The sequence below is a fragment of the Phascolarctos cinereus genome, unplaced genomic scaffold (assembly GCF_003287225.1).
Source record: "Phascolarctos cinereus isolate Bilbo 61053 unplaced genomic scaffold, phaCin_HiC Scaffold_4;HRSCAF=312, whole genome shotgun sequence".
Lineage (NCBI taxonomy): Eukaryota > Metazoa > Chordata > Mammalia > Diprotodontia > Phascolarctidae > Phascolarctos > Phascolarctos cinereus.
Genome location: NW_027555847.1, coordinates 173982409 through 174003370, shown reverse-complemented (window position 1 = coordinate 174003370; position 20962 = coordinate 173982409). Strand labels below are relative to the sequence as shown.

General features: G+C 35.9%; 1 protein-coding gene across 4 annotated transcripts in view; it reads left to right on the top strand.

Moving 5' to 3' along the window:
- The window catches only part of SNX29 (sorting nexin 29), a 659946-nt gene that overhangs the window by 186026 nt on the left and 452958 nt on the right, over nt 1-20962 (top strand). For all 4 annotated transcript variants that reach the window (XM_078152787.1, XM_020978396.2, XM_020978398.2 and 1 more), the window contains one exon: nt 17145-17227. In XM_078152787.1, the coding sequence (XP_078008913.1) occupies nt 17145-17227 (83 nt within the window). The remainder of the gene's footprint in view (nt 1-17144; nt 17228-20962) is intronic.

Sequence of the window (20962 nt, the reverse complement as noted above, 5' to 3'; positions counted from 1 at the left end):
TTCATGTATTTGTTTTTTCCCATGTTATTACTAAGGAGACCTCTTGTGAGTGACTGGGAATCTCATGGAGGATGTCCTGGAGGACTGTGGGACATGATACAGTATGTCATCTTGCAGATATTAACTTCTGAAAGACCTCATCATCTTCAGGGAAAATGTCAAACGCTTTTGGCAAATTAGGTTTCCATGGTTTACACTTGTTTTGATATTGTTAATTAGAGTATCATTGAATAAAGTTATCTTCTATGTTTGCATCTAATAAGGATTTTTTAAAATGGCAGATGCATGTGAGATCCTTTGTTGGAAGAGAAACTTTAAAGTTTAGTTTTGCTTTACTGAATAAAATTTTCTCATAATCCTCAAACAGTAAATATAGATACTGTATTTTCTACATCTGCCAGTCAATTGTATGACTATGAAGATGTACTCTGCTTTAGAAAATCGTCTTTGAAAATTTGGCCATTTTCTCATTATATTTTCATTAAGGACACTCTCCATACATGTATAGACCATTATCATAAAGATTTTGTGGAAAAGAAAACATAATAATATGGATTGGTAGTTGTTGACATTTTTAGTGGCTTTTAAACATTTTAGCAGTAATCATCACTTTATTGTTAGCCATTAGCATGAAAATATTTTTCAGTGTGTCTGACTGTTAAATCATCTTCCTCTATCTTTTTATATGTGGTTTCCTAAATTACACAGAACTTCTCAAATATTTATTCTAGTACAATTATCTTCTGCATTTTAGATGTTTTTCTTATCCATTTAATAAGGAAAGGTGTTGCATAAAATTGAAGTTCTTATTGGTTCCTATGTTCCCTTTAGTGTTATTTGGTATTGCTTAAGTGGAATTTTTCTGTTAACTTGAAATGGCACAAAGGTGAGGAAGTCTACATGGTAATTTAAGAAAAAGGAGAAACAAAAAGAGATGGGAGAGTAGGGACAAGATTGAAGGCAAAATATACAAATGAGGCTAGGTAGAGCCTCAAAGAGCCAAAACACTTCTTTTGTTTAAGTACTGTCATGGGCTAAAATAATTAAATGGCCACTGTTCATGGAGGTTTCAAATACTAGTGCCATTCTCATCAGGGGAAATTGGGTTCTTGAGGTGGACAGAACATTATCTACCTTTGTGGCTTGGGAGATATGGTAGCATTACAAGCATAAAATGCCTATAAATAAGTTTAATACTTTATGCTTTAACTTGTTTTTACTTTCACTTGACCCCTCTTATAAATATGGTGTCCCACACCTTTATTGTTTGTTGACAGTGCAGAAAAAGTAAATCTGAATAACGGGTAGCAATTATCTGAAACAACACTATCCTGTTTGTTAAACATCCCAGGGAACAGAGAGAAGATTAAAAACTCCCCTTGCTTTCTTATTGGTACTGCCAATCATCTGAATGCTCCTCCATCAGGAAATAGCTAGAGCATTTCATTTCCATTGCCCAGGTTGCTATAAGTTAAATGAGCAAATTGTGGAATATAGTTCTGCCTCATAGCAAGTGGCCTCACAGTTTTCCTTTTGACCTCAGAAAACCTAGAAGCCTCTCATATCTTTGTGTAAAGATGGCAGAAAATCCCCATCTTGCAAGATAAGTAGCTCTGGGTTTTCATCTGTGGCCCATGTAAAAAGAAAAGTGCCAAAGCACCTCATTTTCATCATTTCCATCAGCAGTCTGGAATATTTGCAGCTCACCACAAGGAAGGTGGACAGCTCTAACAATGAGTTTCAACCAACCATGCAAACACACAGGATCTTCAATTGACCCACTTCAGGATAGGAGGGGAATTAATGATGACAGGCAGACCACTTCGTGTGGCATCTGCAGACTTTCAAGGAAGCATCTAAACCAATACAATCAAATTCTAAAAGCTCATTTAAAAACAGAAGGAATAGATTTATTTTACATAAGATTACACTGTCGATGCTACACAAATAATGAATAATAAGTAGGTTAGGTGTTTATGGAATACATGAAAATAAAATTGCCACCATGGAGCCTATTTTAAAGCTGCCAAGTTCCTAGTTCTTCTTAGTTATAAATATCAGCATATTTAAGAGGATTTTCTATTTGTCTATTTTGGGTCTGGGACTTTTCACAGAAAAGGTACTTTATAAATTCAGAGTTTTGTAAAATATTTTTTAACACATAATTCCCTTATCCCAGAAGTTTAGGAGTAAATAAATAATTTCTTTTTCACTTTCCCAAAGGTGAATAATTATGAGAATGCTGATTTTATTTTATTTTTTCTCTTGTGTGACTTCAAGAGAATTAATGGATTGGAGAAAAAAAATTTTTGTGTACTGTCAAGTTTTAATTCTCATTTTCAAGTTTTTATCTAAATTATTTCAAGAGGCAGAGAAACAGAAAGAGCACTGAACTCGGAGTCTGGAAACTTGGGATCAGATCTGTGCTAATCCAGTTATAAGTTGTCTGTTGGCACTCCTTCTTCATCAGCCAAATTGTTCTGCTCTCCATCCTCATTATCTTCCAATTCAATCCTTTTAAGTGCCTTTGTTCATATTATCCCCACTCCACATCTTGGTTCAGTGAAGCCCCTCCATTCCTTTAGGGCCTGACTTAAAAGCTATCTACTTCATGAAGGCTTATCTGACTCCATAGGTGAAAGTGATTTCCTTCTCCTATAATCCTCTCAGTCCTTTGCCTGGACAGCTCCTTTGCACTTGTCTCACTTTTTGTCTCTTAGTCCTTTGTTTGCTTGTTCATCCTCATTTCAGATGTCTTGTAAATTTTCAGGAACTGGGAGGAATAGCAGGTTGAAGCATCATAGCAACTCTTGTTTAGAGTGCAGTGAATTATTGCATCTAGCCTCTTGTGCTGTCAAGATTTCTTCATTTCTTTTTTTTTCTATTTTTTTTATTTCTTTATTTCTAAGGTTGTATATTACCCCAAGGGGCTGCATGGTTGGACTAGTTGTCAGATCTCACCTGTGATACTTACTAGTAGCCAGGGTAAGACACTGGCTTTTCTGGGAATTAAGCAACTAAGATTTAAATTAAAGACTAGTTGTGATGTGCCTTGGTGGAAGGAGTTCCCATACTGCTGCAAAAAAAAAAAGATATATATAGTCTAAAAAATAGGCAGACCAAAAGATTTATGAAGAATTGCCCTTGTTTCATGGTAACTGTTCATTGGGTTGAATTGCATTTGTTGAATTGAGTTTTTTGAAAATTGGTAATTTATATATGGTATGTATATTAACAATTAAGTACATTCTGACCAAGTATAGCATTAAAACTAGAACATCTCAGTCCTCAACCATTCTTGTATAAATAGGAGTATACAGGATACCTTTTGTAGGAATGAATCTGCAAAACACCAGACAAAGAATCTATTCATGACTGTAAGAAGTGGAGGTAATTTGTTAATAATAGCACAAGATGAACCATAATGGGTCATAATCTATTATCAACTCAAAACTGATTAAGATGATTATTCCTGAAAAAAATATGTTTATTTCACCCCCAGCTTATAAACTTTTACTTCTGTGGGTTAATATTAAAAAGCGCTATTGGTGCGGTTTTGCCATTTAGACCCCAGTGGTCTCTCTAACCTTACTCCGCCTAGTGAGATTCTTGTAATCCTTGGAAATTAGTCTTATTTTTCAGCCCTGACCTTTATAAAGTTTTAAAAAATTAGATTTCTAGGCAATATTTACTGACTTTCTTGTGTCTAGTGACTTTGCCATGCTGGGACCCATGAGTTCAGAGTACTGACTCTTCTTAAATTTAGATATTTCTTTTTTTTGCTGGTCTTTCAATAATTTATCAGCAAAGTGCTTATTGAGATTGAATAGAGGCAAAGAAACATTTTAATCAAGTACACTCTGGCAGCATTGACAGACTGCTTTGGGCAGCATTGGTTTTTCTTATGCTTTGTCAACTTTTTGAGCCATTAACTTGTGAAATGAAAGTAGATTTGCTACTTCTGAAACAGGCTGTAAATGTCCCAAGCCCTTTGGGCTTCTTTTGTGCTGAGATAGGAGTGCATTTATTTTAGAGCAGAGATAGTATCTTCATTGAACTTTCTAAATTATAATAATAGCATTTTGAAAAAAAAGGCGTATTTCTTTAGACCTCTATTTTTATAGTGATTTGATTTCTGCAGTCTGGCCTTGGTACACTCCTTGACATTCCAAACTCATGGATGTTGCTTGGACTCCAAAGCACCTGAGTGCTTGCTTGCTGGAAATAGATTTCTCTTCCATAAGCAACCTTTGCTTTTTCTCTCAGCTCTTCTGTTTCTTGTTATTCCACTTAAATTGCAGTCTGTTTCCTCTCCATGCCCCATAGAAATTAGATTTTTGTCAAAATAGTTTGACCCAAGAAGAAGCACCATTTATTTTGAATTAGCAGTTCACTTGTTCACACACACACACACACACACACACACACACACACACACACACACACGCACACACACACACACATCTGTCATAGAAAGGTACCTCTTCAATTCTAGGAGTACGTTTCCTTTTCATCAAAGCAGTTTGCTAAATAATAATAGTAATTATATTTTGTTTTTATCTGGCACCTCTTGAAGGACTTTATAGATTTTTTTCCCTCAGTAATTTTTATAGTGTACTCATGAAGTAGGCAGTCAGGTATTGTAAACATCAGAGAACTATGATGTTTATTACAATAATAATAACAATCATGTGTGTTGTTATTCTCAAATGCTATTTTATATTTAATATGTTGTATTTGTGTTTCCAAAGCAAGCTTCCTTATGAGTGCTTTAAGCCTGTTGTTCAATCCGTTCTTCCAGGTATCCAACCTGGATAGTAAGTGCATATCTATAAATAGTGTCTCCTCTTAAAGAAGTTGTATTTATTTTATCTCTATTCTACTTGTTCTCTAAGAAAGAGGATAGCTTGCAGGTATACTGTCCACTTTGCAGATAGGATAATCAAGGTCAAGAGGTAAAAGTATTTGGGAAACAAAGATAAGGGATCCATATTGTTGACCAGTAGTTTCAGTCTGCCTTCTAAAGCCCAATACTACTGTCTTCTTAGTGGTTCTTTATGGTATAATTAATCTTTATTATGTTTGTTTCATAACTGAAGCTCTTGTCCTAATATTGCTTCTTGGGAAGCAATGATGAGAGGTTTCTCATATTTTATTTCTCCTGTATATTTGCCTATTTGGCAATAAATATTATTATTAATATTATTTTCCCCCTGTCCATATAGATCCTAAGTTCTTAGAGGGTAAGGGCCATATATCAATTCTGCCTGAATATCTTTTTTTTTTAAATTGTAAAAGCAATACTTTTAGAGTGAGGGGACTTTGATTTCACAGTTTCTGACTAGAACATTTTATAAAGCAGTTCACTTTGCTCCACAATTCCCGTGGAGTCATGAAACCTACAGGGTTAAAATGTACATTTCACAACTATCTAGAGTTGAAGGAAATGATGGTGGATTCCCACCCTTAGAAATGCTGTCTACTGTACTGGAACCCTAAGGATTTTCCAGGACTGCTCTCTTTCCCTTTGATCTTCAAGAAAACATTCCTTTCCTGAGGTAAAGCAATAATTGAGCGCTAGTTTGTGAAGACTTTGTGCTATAATCTTGCCTCATGTGCCATGGAGAAAGCTTGGATGCAGGCTGTGTGTGAAATAAGAACATAATACAAAATCAGGTTCTAAGATTAGAACACTCTAGTTATTACATGTTGCATTCAGTGCCTTTGGAGGGATATATTACCTACAATTAATTATCTTCATGAGTTTTTTAATGTGTTTGGGTTGTTTCCCTGGCCTCAGTTATGAAATAGGGAAAACAGGTTGCTCTGGAGCTAAATTTACCAGGTGGCTAATCAGATGGAGTTTATAAGGGAAATAGTATAATGATGGAAATGGGAGAGTGCACTAAAAACCAGACAAGCTTTTTAATGTATTTCTCTTTCCAGCTGGCAGAAATTAGAAACTGCACAGAAAAAAAGTAGCAGAAGGTCTGAAAAAAGTCAAGGAGAAATACAAGAAACTACATTTTTATCTGCTTAGTTTTCCAACCTTTAAAGGAGAAAAAGTACAAAGGAGAGTTAAATAATATTTGTTCCTTGTAACTGATGGAGGAAAAAAGCTCCTACTCAATTTTCTGAGTGGTTTATAGGTCTAGACTGAATAGATTTGCATTCTGGTGATGATTATGACTTGTGACCCTTAGTGCAGCAAGATACTGATTATCTGAGCTGATGGAGCCCATCATTCTGCTCCCTCAACTGGCAATTAGGAGTCCTAGGAAAATAATGGAAGAGGTCTCTTTTGGAAATGAAAAAGAGCCCAGATTTGGAAAGGAATTGTAAAGGAAGAAAAACACATCCAAAGATGGAAGAGAAAGTCTGAGAATAGAGTTGAGCAGAAACAAAGATGTTAAGTACTCATGTGACCACAGCATTTTCACATACATGATCTCTTTGATGCTCACAAGCACTCTGTGAGGTTAGTGCCTTGAGTATCACCATCCTCACTTTATAGAGGAGGGAATTAAATTAAATTCTTCCTTCTGAGTGACTTAGTTTCTTGGGGGCATTGGTGTTATTCTAATCCATGTTGAGGCAAATTCCTCTATAGGCACCCAAATCACATTCCATCCCATCTTCTCTGTCAGATTGCTCCCTCTGTTATCTCTACCCTTTCACTAATCTTCAGTGTCTTCCCATCTACTGGATGCATCTTTGCTGCCTACACACATTCCCATATTTCTCCTGTCCTTCAGAAACCTTTACTTGAACCTTCTATTCTGGCTAGCTATTATTCTATATCTCTCCTTGCATTACCAATTGCTTATTTGACATATCTAACTAGATGTCTCATAGAAATCTCAAATTCAACATATAACAAAGTGAACTCATCTTTTTTTCCCCAAACCCTCCCCTCTTCAGAACTTCCCTATTAATGTCCTCACCTTCCTTCAAGAAGGATGTATGGGGTTTTCAGGGAGGACTTTTGGTGTGAGGGCTTGCTGAGCCCTTTTCAGGGCTGCTTATGCACCTTTGGTGACTACCTGTCATTTAACTCTCACAGCTCCAAGAAGCTGTAGCATGTACAGCAGCCATACCCTGGTAAAACCATCTTGGCAGATGGGCTAAACCAGGTTGAGGGTAACTGACACAACTCAAACCTGTTGGTGAGTTAAGGGGATGTCTGCCCCAAGCATGTGAAGACTTCTCCTGGCCAAATGGGCAGATGAGAACAGTTTATTCCAATGGCCATGAAGGCAGCCAAAGTAGGCACTATTGAGTGCTTAGAGCTTGGTCAGACGTTGAAGAAACCAATGTCATCTATTGCATTCTGGGCCATCACCAGTCATCTTGACTTTTGTCCTGCCACTGGACATTGATGATTCTAGAAGAGAGTGAAGCTGACGACTTTGTGCAACTCTGCTTTACTTGAATCCAATTCACATGCAAGTCAAGACTTCTGTGATGTCATTTGTCTTCTTTAAAAATGAAGGGCAAACAAGATTAATGTCAAGAGCACCACTGTCCTAGTTGCACAGACCCATAACCTCAGTGTTATCTTTGACTCCTTACTTGCATTCACCCCACATGTCTATTGCTAAAATCTTTTATATACATTCCCTTTACAACTTTATGACATCTCTTATACATCCCTTTCTTTCCACTCACAACCTTTTCTCTGGTATATATATATCCTCATCATCTCATGCCGGGACTATTGCAGTAGTTTGATCACCTTGGTCACCTAGTCTCTTCCCTCCTTTTTTCCTCCTCTCTTTCTGTCCTCTTATTTCAGTACTCTTCTCCTTCCTCCCTCTTTCCTTTTTCCCGCTCTTGCTATTTTCCTCCTTCCCTCCTTCCTTCCATCCCTTTTGTCTTTCTTGCTTCTCTTACTTCCCTGACCCTCTTATTCCTTCATTCCCTTTCCCTCCTGTTCTTCCTTCCTTTCCTCCCTCTCCCTCTTCTTTCCTTCCCTCTGTGCCTTCTTTCATTTCATGCCTCCTTCCTTACTTCCATTTCCTTTTTTTCTTCCTCCCTCCCTTCTTTCCTCTTTCCTTCACTATTTTCCTCCTTCCCTCTCCTTCCTTTTCCCTTTCCCTTTCTCTGTTTTTGTAGAACCATTATAGTTGAGCATTTTTATGACATTCATTTTTCAATGTTTCATTCAACATTTTTGCTATTCTTTTGAACATAATCTGGATTCCTAGTGATCAATTCTTTCTTTGCTTATAATGGCTGATTGTTGCTTATTCAAGAGTAGTATCTTGTTCTTGATCCAAAGTATGTTAGACTAAATTTATTCTTGTTGGGAAGTGGTGCGGGAATTGCCTTTGTACCTTTTTGTTGTGCAGTTGTGACACTTGGGCTTTTGTAGATACCCTGAAAGGGCTCATTAGTTTTGTTTCAACTAATTGTTCTTGCAGAGCAGTGTTGTCTTCAGTACTTAGTTGTTTATTCTGACACTGAGGCAGCAATAATTACCTCAACTTACAAACATTAATTATTGAAGTAATTTGCAGATATTTCACAAGCATTTGCAATTTACCTGATGCTTTGCTTTGTCTTCCTGCTGTTTTAAAGCAACCAGCAGTGTTGCATGGTCAAGGTATGTGTTTATGTAAGATTTATACAATCCGTAAAGGTTAATTAAAATGCATTAATCCACAGTGCAGTTCTTTTGTGGTGGAGTATTGATATTTGTTACTTTTACTTCTTTTTATGGTCTCTGACCATGCTATACTTTCAGGTGGTTAGATTTTCATATTATTTACGGTATTTATCCTTTCATTATTTATTAGATAATGTGTATAAAGTACTATATAAATATGAATGATTATTTTACTGCCATTAATATTCATAAATGAGTATGATGTCATCTGTGGTATATTTTATGACAGCAGTCTAGAAGTAATACTTTCCTTGTGTATATTAAAAGTAAGCCACTGGAGGATAATTAGAATTTACATTAGGACATAAGCTCCTTTACAGCAGTGACTTTCTTTCTGCTTATATTTGTATTCTGAGGGCTTAGCACAGTGCCTGGCACATAGTATACTCTTAATAAATGCTTGTTGATTGACAGTAAGGAACATATTTTTTGAATAATTCCCATCCTTGTTTATAGTGTTGTACTTAGAGCAGATGATTCATAATTTTTTTGATGATGATGTAACTATACTGCAATCAAAGAATAAGATTTTCTGGTTGTCAAGTCCTGTAGTTATTTTAGTATGCAGGATGAAATGAAAATTAAATATAATTATAAAATCCCTTTGATTAACCTGCTTTATGTCATTTGAACTCTATCACATATAATCGAAAGAAAGAGATAATCATCATGGAATATGTCTAAAGCATACAAATGTGTTAAATTAAAAAAATACCCTATTATTGTAAAATCTCCATAATCCAGTATGATTTGAAGAATGGGATATTCCATAATCACATATTCTGGGTAATAGAGTATCATCACATATACCACATGTTGATTTGTCATTTTCATATAATTAAAATTTAATACAGTGCTTTTGATATGAAATCTTCCCTGAGAAGTTTTTATATCTGTCTTCCTTTTGGTGATTATGAAAGCACTTCAGGATATTGCAGGTCTTCAGGTTCATCATTATGCATACCGGTCACTGCCTTTGATATGTGTGGACATTCTGTGTAATGTAGATCCCTGTGTGGAAGAATAGAACCTGGGTCAAAGTTTATTATGTACGGTTTTATTCAGTTTTTATGAAACCATTTTTCCTTTACAGGATGATGAACCTTGAACTTCAGATTTCACTCTGAGTATTAGTTTAGGAAAAGTCCCTCCACCTCTCCACCAATGTCACATTCAATACTGACACTTCTGTTTATGTTAACATTTGCCTAATCATCTTTCTTAAAAGGAAAAGAATTTTGGAAGAGAAATCTGCTCTGTCAGAAGCTTATTTTGTTACTGTTATTTTCTGTACAAAAATGGGGAAAGCAAAAAATGCTATAGAAAGGAACCAAAAATAATGGCGCCATCTGGTTACAGGTTATTCTTAGTAGTCAGATAATTTTACTTTATTTTAAGTTTAAAAACATGTAATACACCAATTTGTCCATCAACTAGATCAGGTTATGTCATTCTTCACATATCAAGATATTGCTATTGATCCTTATTAGTTGAACGTATATTTTCTTTTCCAGCACCATTATTAGATTTGTGATTATTTATGATCACTTTCTCTGTCTTACCTGTGACCAGTCACACATATTTATAAGATGGTTGGTTGTGGCCTAGGATATAGTCTGTGTCTGTATAGCAGAGCAAAGCTAACCTGCCAAATATTTGATCTTGTCCTTGCTCATATGTAAAAAATAAATTTTTTTCCCAAGGTGATAATTTTAGGGCCATCACTTTTACAACTTGGATCAGTAGGCTTTATTTCTTATTTTCATGACCAACTGTATTTGTATGTATTCCCATTTGAAAGTATGTGGTATGTAACATATTTGATGATGACAGCGTAGAAGCAATACTTTTCCTTGTGTATTTTAAAAGTAAGCCACTGCAGGATAATTAGAATTTACGTGAGCACGTAAGCTCCTTGAGCAGTGACTGTCTTTCTGCTTATATTTGTATTCCCAGGGCTTAGCACAGTGCCTGGCACGTAGTAAGCTCTTAATAAATGCTTGTTGACTGACTGGCAGTAAGGAATATATCGTTTTGAAAAATTCCTATCCTTGTTTATAGTATTACACTTAGAGCAGTCTTGATATGGTGTTGATTTTGGGGGTAGTTTTAAACTGTTTTTTGAAAGGGATCCAGAATTTTATCCCTTTCCCCCCATTTCCATTTACAAAGTAGAACAGAAAAAGATGATATGTTAGGGGCAGCTAGGTGGCACAGTGGATAGAGCACCGGCCCTGAAGTCAGGAGGACCTGAGTTCAAATCCGTCCTCAGACCAAACATTGACACTTACTAGCTGTGTGACCCTGGGCAAGTCACTTAACCCCAATTGCCTAAAAAAAAAAAATAAATAAAAAGATGATATGCTATCAATTGTAAGAATTAAGTATGGAGACAAATGTGGAAGAGGAGTACATTTTAATTATTTCATATGAGAATGTTTCCAAAACTTTAGTTGTAATATATCTCATTCTACAATTAGCAAGGCAGATAATCTATCATCCCAAAAGCCTGTGCCTTCTGTCACAGAGATTCTTAACTTTGAGTCCATAGACCCTAAAAGGCCTGTGGCTAGATTTCAAGGGGTCTGTTAACTTGGATGGGAAAAAAATTATTTTAATTAACCTGTGACTGAAATTTAACATTTCTGTCAAATATGAATGTGGGCAACAAACACTATTCTGAGAAGGGGTCTATAGATATCAGATTTCCAAAAGGATGTATGACACAGAAGGTTTAAGAACTTTTGCTGTAGCGTTTCCTTAGAGTTTTGGTTATACCTTACTAAACAGTTTTGCAGCTATTCTGCCTGGACTTAATTTATACAGAAACATTTATCCCTCTAATCCCAGAGAGGACATGCAGCCATTTAAGTGGCTTCTTTATTCCGTTCTAGCTGAGGCATCTGGTGGTACACTGCATAGAACATGTATGGTCAGTGGATCCTGGGGGTCCATGAGGCCAAAATTATTTTAATAATAACACTAAGACAACATTTGCCTATTAAAATACTTCTCTCCTTTTCTAAGTTTGTGTGAAGCTGTATTTTCTTCATATACTTCAATCAAAACTGTATTTTGCAACAGAATGAATGCTGAAACAGATATGAGAATCCAGCTGTCTTCTTTTAAGCTATACATTAAAGTGATATGGAGATATGTAAAATTATACTTTTCTTACTAAATTCTTTTGTTTTGGAAAAATATTTCTATAACAGTGTTATTTACATGAACATGTAGTGGGTTTACTATTATTTTAAATGTATTAATACATTTTTTAAAATGATCAGTTTTATATTTTAATATGGTAAATATAAATAGATTTAATTCGCATAAGCAAAAGCTCTTTGGGATCTTTAATAGTTTTTAAGAGTTAAAGGAATTCCGATACCAAAAAGTTTGAAAATTCAATTCAATAAACATTTTTGAATGCCTACTATGTGCCAGGTACCACTAACCATAGAGGATACAGACAAGAAAAAGAAAGACAGTTTCTGCCCTCCAGGAGCTTACAATCTATTGAGGGAAGATAACATACAAAAAGAGGCTGAAAAGGCGGGAGGAGTGAGACACCACAAGGGCATTCATTAGTGAGGCATATTGTTCTGTGGAGTTGAAACCAAGCAGAGCTGTAGATGGAAAGTAGAGTAAGCTAAAAATCCAATTCCTGCCCTCTAAAAACGAGCAGTTTGGGAGGAATTTCATGCTCCACCCTCCAGTCCTTGAGTTTGACGGGAGAGGAGGCTAGATAGACTTGGAGTTAGGAAGACCTGAGTTCAGATCCTGTCTCAGACACTTACTAGCCATGTAACCCTGGGTGAATCACTCTCTCAGCCTTAGTTTTCCCATCTGTAAAATCAGGATAATAATAGAACATACCTCACAGTGTTACTGTGTGGATCAAATGAGATAACATGTAAAGTGCTATATTAATGAATGGATAAAGCATTTATTAAGCACTTACTAAGTGCAGAGTACTGTGCTAAGTACTGTGGGAACAAATAGAAATATAGGGAATAATAGAAAAGTAAGACAGTGAGAGCTCGAATTCTAATGGAGGAAGATAATGCATATAAAAATGTTGGCTATTATTATTCAGTTTATTTCCTTTAAAACAAGAAGATATTTTAATTCCTCTGGTCATGTTATTCCTCTTCTTGGAAATCTTCAGTGGTTCTAGCCTTTTGCTCACTGAATAAAGTTCAGATTTCTTTGTCTGACATTCACGGCTCTTCACATTCTGTCACTGTTTTCTTTAGTCTTATCTCATATTATTCGTCATATATTAAAAACAAAATCTCTTTAGAAGAGTTAAATAAAGAAAAAATGCTAGGCATAGGACCTAACTTCCCAAAATAGTAAATGTAATATTTAAAATTACTAGATTTAAGTTCAAGGATTATCTTGGGTCATTATCTAATTTCTGATTAGGAATCCTGAGTGATAGTGTGAGTTACGAATTCCATGGTAAATAATCTCATTATATCAAAAACCTATTACAAAAAAAAAGATTTCTAAATCTTAATTGTTCATATACTTAAAGCAGTATTGGATACTTAATTCCTCATACATTTGTACTGTCTTTGGAAGTTGCTATAATGTGATTAGTCTTAGAGCAGCAGACTTTGGAGGAAATCAGCATGTGTTATAGAAAGAGTATTGCAGTTTATAGTCAGGGTTCAAATTCTGTCTCTTCTACTTTGTTATCTGGGTAATTTCTTCTTGTGCATGTCACTTAACTTCTGTGCCTCAGTTTTTTCACTTTAAAATGAGGGAATTGGACCAGATGATTTCTAAGGTCCTTTCTGGCTCTAAATCTATGAGGCTACTCACTTCAAACACTCTACTAAACTGTTTGTTCCTTCCTCTCTGAGTTGTCTAAAATATCTTAGCTTCCTTGCCTGTTGAATATCTACCCATATTTTAAAGTCCAACTTACATGCCACCTCCTCCATGAAAAACTTGTTTATTCTCCTCTCCTCCTGCTTTCATTAGTCAGGATCCATCCTGATTTGATTTCATATAACCTTTTGTACTATTTTTGTAGTGTAGTCATTAATATATGTTTCTCAATCATCTATCTCAATCCTATTAGATTGTAAAAACTCTAGTTGAGGAGGGACAATCTCTTAAATACACCTTTTAAAAAATTAATCTTATTTTGGGCTTAGCAAAAGACTTGGCACACAATAGGCATTCAATGAATATTTGTTAAATGAATTGAATTTTTCCTCCCTGTGATATATGGTTTTATCCTCTCCCCTTCTTTTACCTAATGCTAAGAAAATTAAAACTGCTTTCCTGAAGAAGTAAAACCTGTGAACACTGAATGAGTATTCCTTAAAGACTAAGAGGAATATGTTGTTAAGTTCCTGCAGGTACTTATTAAAAATGATGGTGTCCTTCCTGATACATTTATTTTTTGGTGCGTACTTTTGCCTTAAACATTGTTGCTGTTCTGTAGCATTGAGGGACAGTCTACAGAAAGATGGATTACTTGATTTTAATATGCATGTATACAATGAGGCTAAAGCTGAAAGAAGCAATCTTTGGTGGCAGCTGAGCTGCCAACAAATAAATAATTTGGTAGTCTCATTAAAGAACAGCCCCAAGAATGACCCTGGAGTCAGAGTGTGATCTGAATTATGAGGGAGCACATGAGTACAATTCTAGGTTCCTAAACTGTTATGTCAGTAGGAGGTTGAGTCTACCATATCTTTTCCAACCAAAAGTTTGTCCTTCATATAAATTCTGTATTAAAATGTGTAATTAGGGGATGAATAAACAATTCTAAGAATTACTGAGATAGCTGGGTAAATTTGGCAGGGGAGACTTTGCTCACAAAGCAACTTATTTATATTAAGGCGGCGCCCCCCCCGGCCCCCCCCCCCCCAATTTCATTTCAACTAATTTAAATGACTTACTCTTTTGGTTGATTGGAATGTGAATGTATTCAGGCTTGCTTTTTGTCCAGGAGTTAATTGCTTATTAGGATTATAAAGGATCATAGATTTAGAGCTGAATATCATTTATAATACCTTTCTAAGCATGAGAATTGTATTTTGTATATTTGTATTACAGAATTTATGTACTGTGTATTAATGTGCAAAAAGTCAATTCACCCCCTCCCAAAAAAAGTGATCAGTTCAATCCTCAGCTGCTTTTTCAATGCTAAATTTTCTTCTGCTTTTTCAAGTCTGAAATATCTCCATGTAGTTAATGATTGATATTTTACCCACAGTTTCACCATTATTTTGTTTGGAATTGTATTATTAAAGTCTTATTGCCTTTTATTTATCAGACTCAGTTTTAGATGGATTCTTACAGTATTCTTAAGGCAAAAAAAAAAAAGAACTAATCAAGACCAGAAAAAAGGGAAGTGTTATTAAATACATCAGTCTGGAAAGATAGAGTGAGATGAACAAAGATGCTGGGAAGCTGTCTGACTCAGATGTATGAGATGAGCAACAACAGTCTGAGGATTTCAACAAATATAAACAGATAACCTGTCTATTCAGTCATGTGTATAATGTTCTTCTGTGTACTGTTTTTATTAAATTCCCATAATATAGAAACATATCTAAATTGTATTTTCACTTTAACTTTTTCTTTAAAAAATGTATGTGACTTGAATTCAAATTTAAAGCTTGGGAGTAGAGAGAAGAATCTTCAAAAGAGGAAAGGAAAATGAAAAGTTCTTTGAGACTTTTTTCCCCTTAACCAGCCTTTGTGGTTTTACATAGTTAGCTAATTAGTTTGCTAATACATCTTCCTATTACAGATACAGAAAATCAATATGCCTCTAGAAGGAGCCACTGAAGAATAGAATTGGCTGGTGAATTAAAGGAAAACTTGTTCATTTACAGTATTCAGAGCTTTCATGTTGAATTTAGAGACCTCAGGAAAGACTTAATCATATTGTTTTAAAATCCACCTATATAATACATGCTTTTTTACAATTGTGAGAATCTAATATGATAATGCATGTCACATGCTTTGCAAACTTTGAAGTGGTACATGAAAGTCAGATATCTTTGAAGCTCCTTCTGATATAGAATCTATGATTCTATGATTATTATAATCCTTTCATGAAATTGTGTGTAAAAGGACAGAGAAAAAAATAAAATAATCATGGTAATTGAGAAAGAATCTTCCTCAAAAATCTGTGAAATAATTGATGCAAATATTATTATTCCTATTTAGTAAGTGAGGAAACTTATGGTTTAGAAAGGTTAATTGGTTCAGTGGCCGCACATGTCAGAGCTGATAGTTGAATATAAGTTTCTTTAAGTGCAAAGTTCTGTGCCAAACCTTGGGGCTTTGAGGCCTAATCCAATTACATTTTTTTCGTACCTCTACCAACACAGAGAAACTCCAGGCTTATGGCATCACTAGGGGGAGCTAGCACAGTAGAAAATGGGAATTAACAGCTTTCTTCAGGTTGAAGCCAAAGCATAAACCATAAAACAAAGCAGACATCACTTATTCCCTATGTGAATACATGTTGCTCTTGCTCAAGAGGAAAAAACAAATTTTTCTGAGAGCTTAAAAAAAAGTTGGATGTTTTCCCTGATGAGTTAACTCATTATCAGATGTTGATACAGGCTTAAAAATTATGTTTTTGTGTGCATACATGTGCATCTTTTTCAATGCTGCAGAAGGAAAAGTCATCCCCTCTGTGATTTATTAAATACTTCCTCAAGAATATCCTTAGGTACATAGAATTTAAGTGACTTGCTCAGGTTCTCACATCTAATAAATATTAAGGATTTGTGTCCATATTGCACTGACTCCAGACTGGGCACTTTATCTGCTTTGGGCGACCTTTGTAGTTTAGTCCTTCTTACAGGTTAAAGATTGGTGTTGATATTTCCCAGCTGGTGATTATTTCAACTTAGTTTTAGAAGTGTTCTGTAGGGTAATAGCTATCCTCAAAGTACTACAGGTTAACTTTAGCGTGTAATACGGTATAGCAACTAGAATGCTAGACTAGAGGTCAGAAAGACCTGTTTTCACTTCCTGTTTTTAACACTCTTAATTAAATGACCCTCTGTTTTCTCATATGTAAAATGGGATAAGTATAACTCTAATGCCTATCTCACAGGGTTGTTGAGAGGATCAAATGAGATAACATGGAAATGATGTTAAAAACCTTATAAATTCTAACATTTACATTATTCATTTATAGAGTAAAACATCCTGGCTTTAGAATAAATGTTTTGAATTAGTGTGTGCTAGAGATACTTAGCTTAGTATTTTCCCTATTGTGAAAAATAGCTCTTGAAGGTCCCACTCATGCATGCCCAGTCTTCTGTTACCAAATTCATTTCTGTATTTTCCCACTGATAATAATCTTTAAGACAGACTGAACATTAATATTTATAGGAAGCACAGCACATGTTTTTCTTTATATAGGTTTTTCTGCCTCTAATTTGCTCGTGTGTTAATATCCTTTTAAAAATTCTTTTTTTTTCTTCAGAGAAAATGAAGTGCTGAAAGTACAACTAAAGAAGTATGTGGGAGCTGTCCAGATGCTGAAAAGAGAAGGACAAACTGCAGAAGGTGAGGAAAAAGGGGGAAAAAACCAGAGTTAGTATTGGCCATAACTTGGGCAAATTAATTTCATGAAAACTCCTTTTAAAAATTATTGCAAGCTGTTATTAATGTAACAAGAATATTGGACTAGGGGCTAGGAGACCTTATTCTAGTCTCACTGTTGACTTTGGGAAATTCATTTAACCCTATGTGCTTCAGGTTTCTGTCCTGTAAAATGTAGGCTTTTTACCTTGTAAGGATCTTTCTGATTCTTAAATTCTGTTAATTGGTGAGAGGACATTAATTTTCTGAGTTATTAACTAATACGCCTACAGTGTCTGAAAGCTCAGATCTGAGGAGTTTTTAAAATAATACACCTTGGAAAATGATGATGAAAAGGCAAATGGTTATCTGTCCTTATGTTCCAAATCCAGAAAATGAGGTAGACACAAAATCCAGACTCACACAGAGCCCTAAGTTAGCCACCACAATTTTTATTAGGTATTTCTCAAAAAATCATTAGGAAAGGAACTCTTGACTTTGATTTTAATAATAGTAATAATGGGTACCTACTATGTGCTAAAACCCTTACAAATCTTATCTCCTCTGATCCTCACAACAGCCCTGCAGGGTAGGTACTATTATCCTCATCTTACAGTTGAGGAAACTGAGAAAGCCAGAGGTGAAGTGACAGCTGGTAAACGTCTGTGGCCAAATTTGAATTCATCTTCCTATCTCCAGGCCCATAACTCTATCTATTGAACTACCTACCTGGCAGTGGAATCTAAGATAACTCACACATTTGGTACCTGGCAAAGACGCTAAATGTATCCATAAACAATATGACTTTCTATAAGGAATGTTTTAAGAAGAGAATTTAAGATTTTTTTTTTGTGGCCATATTCTCCAGTAATATACTGTATGAACTTGCCACCTGATAGAGGAAAACAGGATTTGAATCTGGTTATGCCTTGTGATGTAAACTCATTAAACTGTACAAAATCCAAACTGAGTTTATCCTGAAGATTTGGTTTCTTTTAGTTCAAGTTTGATATTGGCTAATCTGTAATGTTTACATTTATAAACATGATTAACTCGGAACAGTTTGTAACAGTTCATGTTCACAATAAAATCAGTACATAAACTGACAGGTAAAGTACATATCAAAAGATATTGACAATGAACAACCCTTGAGTTAAATTGGTTTACCAAGGGGGCAAAGATGAGGAGAAGAGGAGAGCAGCTAGTGTTGGGAGAAAATTAAAGGGTTAAAGGGTTTGGAGATCATAGAGCATATGAAAAGAAGGGTTTTGTAAGGGAAGGCAGGGGGAGAGATGAAAAGCCAATAGATTTTGGTCAAATAAGGGGATTTCATAATTCTTGAACATGGAGGTGGTACATTTATGGGTAAAGGCAATGACCTTTGTGTGTGGCTGAGGTTGGGTGGTGGTGTAGCTCATGGGAAGTGGATAGGTTGAAGAACAGAGTGTTTAGGGTATTTGAAGTAGAATCAGTAAGTATGTTGAAGTCCCCTAGTATGAGAGCAGAGGTTGGGGAAGAAAGAAAAATTGTGAACCAAGTATCAAATTCATTGAAGAAGGAAGGGAAATGATGAGGGTAGAAGTGGCAGGGTTTGGAAGAGGGTGGAGGGTGGAGGAAAGGGTCTGTAGACAACTGTTACCAGGATTTTGGTTGGGTAGTAGATATGAATAGCATGAACTTCAAAGGAAGAGAGGTTACTAAGTGAAGGATGAAAGGGAGAACCTAGAAATACTCATGAGGAACAAGTAGTATTCCAACTCCCTACCTCAACTAGTGAGCTAAGAATAATGAGTGAAGGTGCAACCAGTACTGGAAAACATGGCCAGGGAAGCTGTGTCATCAAGGGGAAACCAGGTTTCAGTAAGAGCTAGTAGATGGAAGGAGTAGAAAAAGAATAGATTTAAGATGAAGGGAAATTTATGTCTTGTGGAACAGGCTGGATGCAGTTAGGAAGTAGAAGGGCTGAGTAGAATTTGGCTGTATCTTTGGGATGGAAAGGTTGAGGGGGATGGGAATGAACAATCACATGGTAGGGGAAGTAATACAACTTGCCCAAGGTCACACAAGTGTCCCAAGTAGACTCATTCAAATTTAGGTCCTCTTGCTCTTAATTCAGAACTCTTTTTATTATGATAATTGATTTCGGGAGACTATAACTTTTCAAATTCCAAACAGATTTTCATGGTTGAACATAGGGAGATCATTCCAAGTATGGGTGGTGGTGTTCATTTTTTTTCTATTTGTGTCTGACTCTAACTGCACTTGGGCTTTTCTTGGCATAGATATTGGAGTGTTTTACCATTTGCTTCTCCAGTTTATTTTACAGATGAGAAAACTGAGGCAAACAGAGATAGGTGATTTGCCCAGGGTCCCATAGCTAGTAAGTGTCGGTAGCCAGATTTGAACTTAGAAAGGTGAGTCTTTCTGACTCAAGGCCCAGCACTCTATCCACTGCGCCACCTAGCTGCCCAAATATGGGTGATCGCCAGTGCAATGGCACAGGTCAGGAAGATGGTATGTCATGTTTGAAGAATAGAAAGGATTATAGAGTTTGTAGGGGTAAGTAGGGTATAAAAAGACTGCGAAAGTGTGGATGGGGGTAGGTCATAAAGGCCTTTGAACTCCAAATAGAGGATTTACTCTTTCATCCTGGAGGTGAAAGGGGAGCCATTGGAGGTTACTGAATGGGGGAGGGAAGGAATAACATGGTCAGACATGTGCTTTAGGAAGATAGCTTTGGTAACTGAGTCAGGGATGGATTGGATTTTGAGGCAAGGAGACAAACTAGCAGGTTATTGCAGTCCTCTAGGCATGAGGTGATTAGGGCCCACACAAGGTACTGGCAGTGTCGGAGGAGAGAAGGGGCTTTCTGAGAGACTTGTTGTGAAGGTAAAATTGGTAGGACTGGACCACAGATGGGATATTATTCTCAATGTTTTTATTTGGCAGGTTGGACTTTTCAATTGCAAACCCTCTACTTTTTCTTTTGTGCCATATTATTTTTTACGTTCAGTGTGAATTAACTTTGCATGACGTTCAAGGAGAAGACTCAAAAGTAGCTAAGTAAGTCTATACTCTTGGAGAATGGTTGTGTGGAGAAGCCTGTGAATAGTCTTCCAATGCACACAGTGACTTTTTGAACATTTATTCCAGGGGTTAATTAACAATGATGTCTTGTTGAAGGGCTTTGTTCATGGAGACATATTCATGTATCTATTGTTGCTTGATCTCAAGGCTTACATTGATGAAACTGAAATCCCCCTTCTTTTCATCAGACCATAGACTTTTTAGCTTGTTTGAGTTAAGCTTGGGAATCTAGGTAGTCTTTGGCTATATGCCAAATATTATCATCAATATGTGCATGATTTTGTACAAACAAGTGAACCTATCTGTGTCAAAGGCCATCATAAACTTAAATAAAATGATTTAATTTCTTTAGATTTATTTTATTTTATTTATTCTAAATATTTGTCCCAGTGTCAATAAAACCTTTCCCTCTTTCTCCCTTCTCTAACTGGGCATGTTCAGCAGTGTTTTGCATCCTTGGTGCCATAAGTCCCTGTTCCACAGTGATTAATTTCAAAGTTATAAGCGTTTATTGGTGGATTCATTTAATTAAACTGTAGTAGGCATAGAGATACTAGGGAGGAGAAATGGCTTGTTGACAGAAGCAATCTCAGTAATTAGCAACAAGAATAGAAGGAAAAATGGAGTGATTTG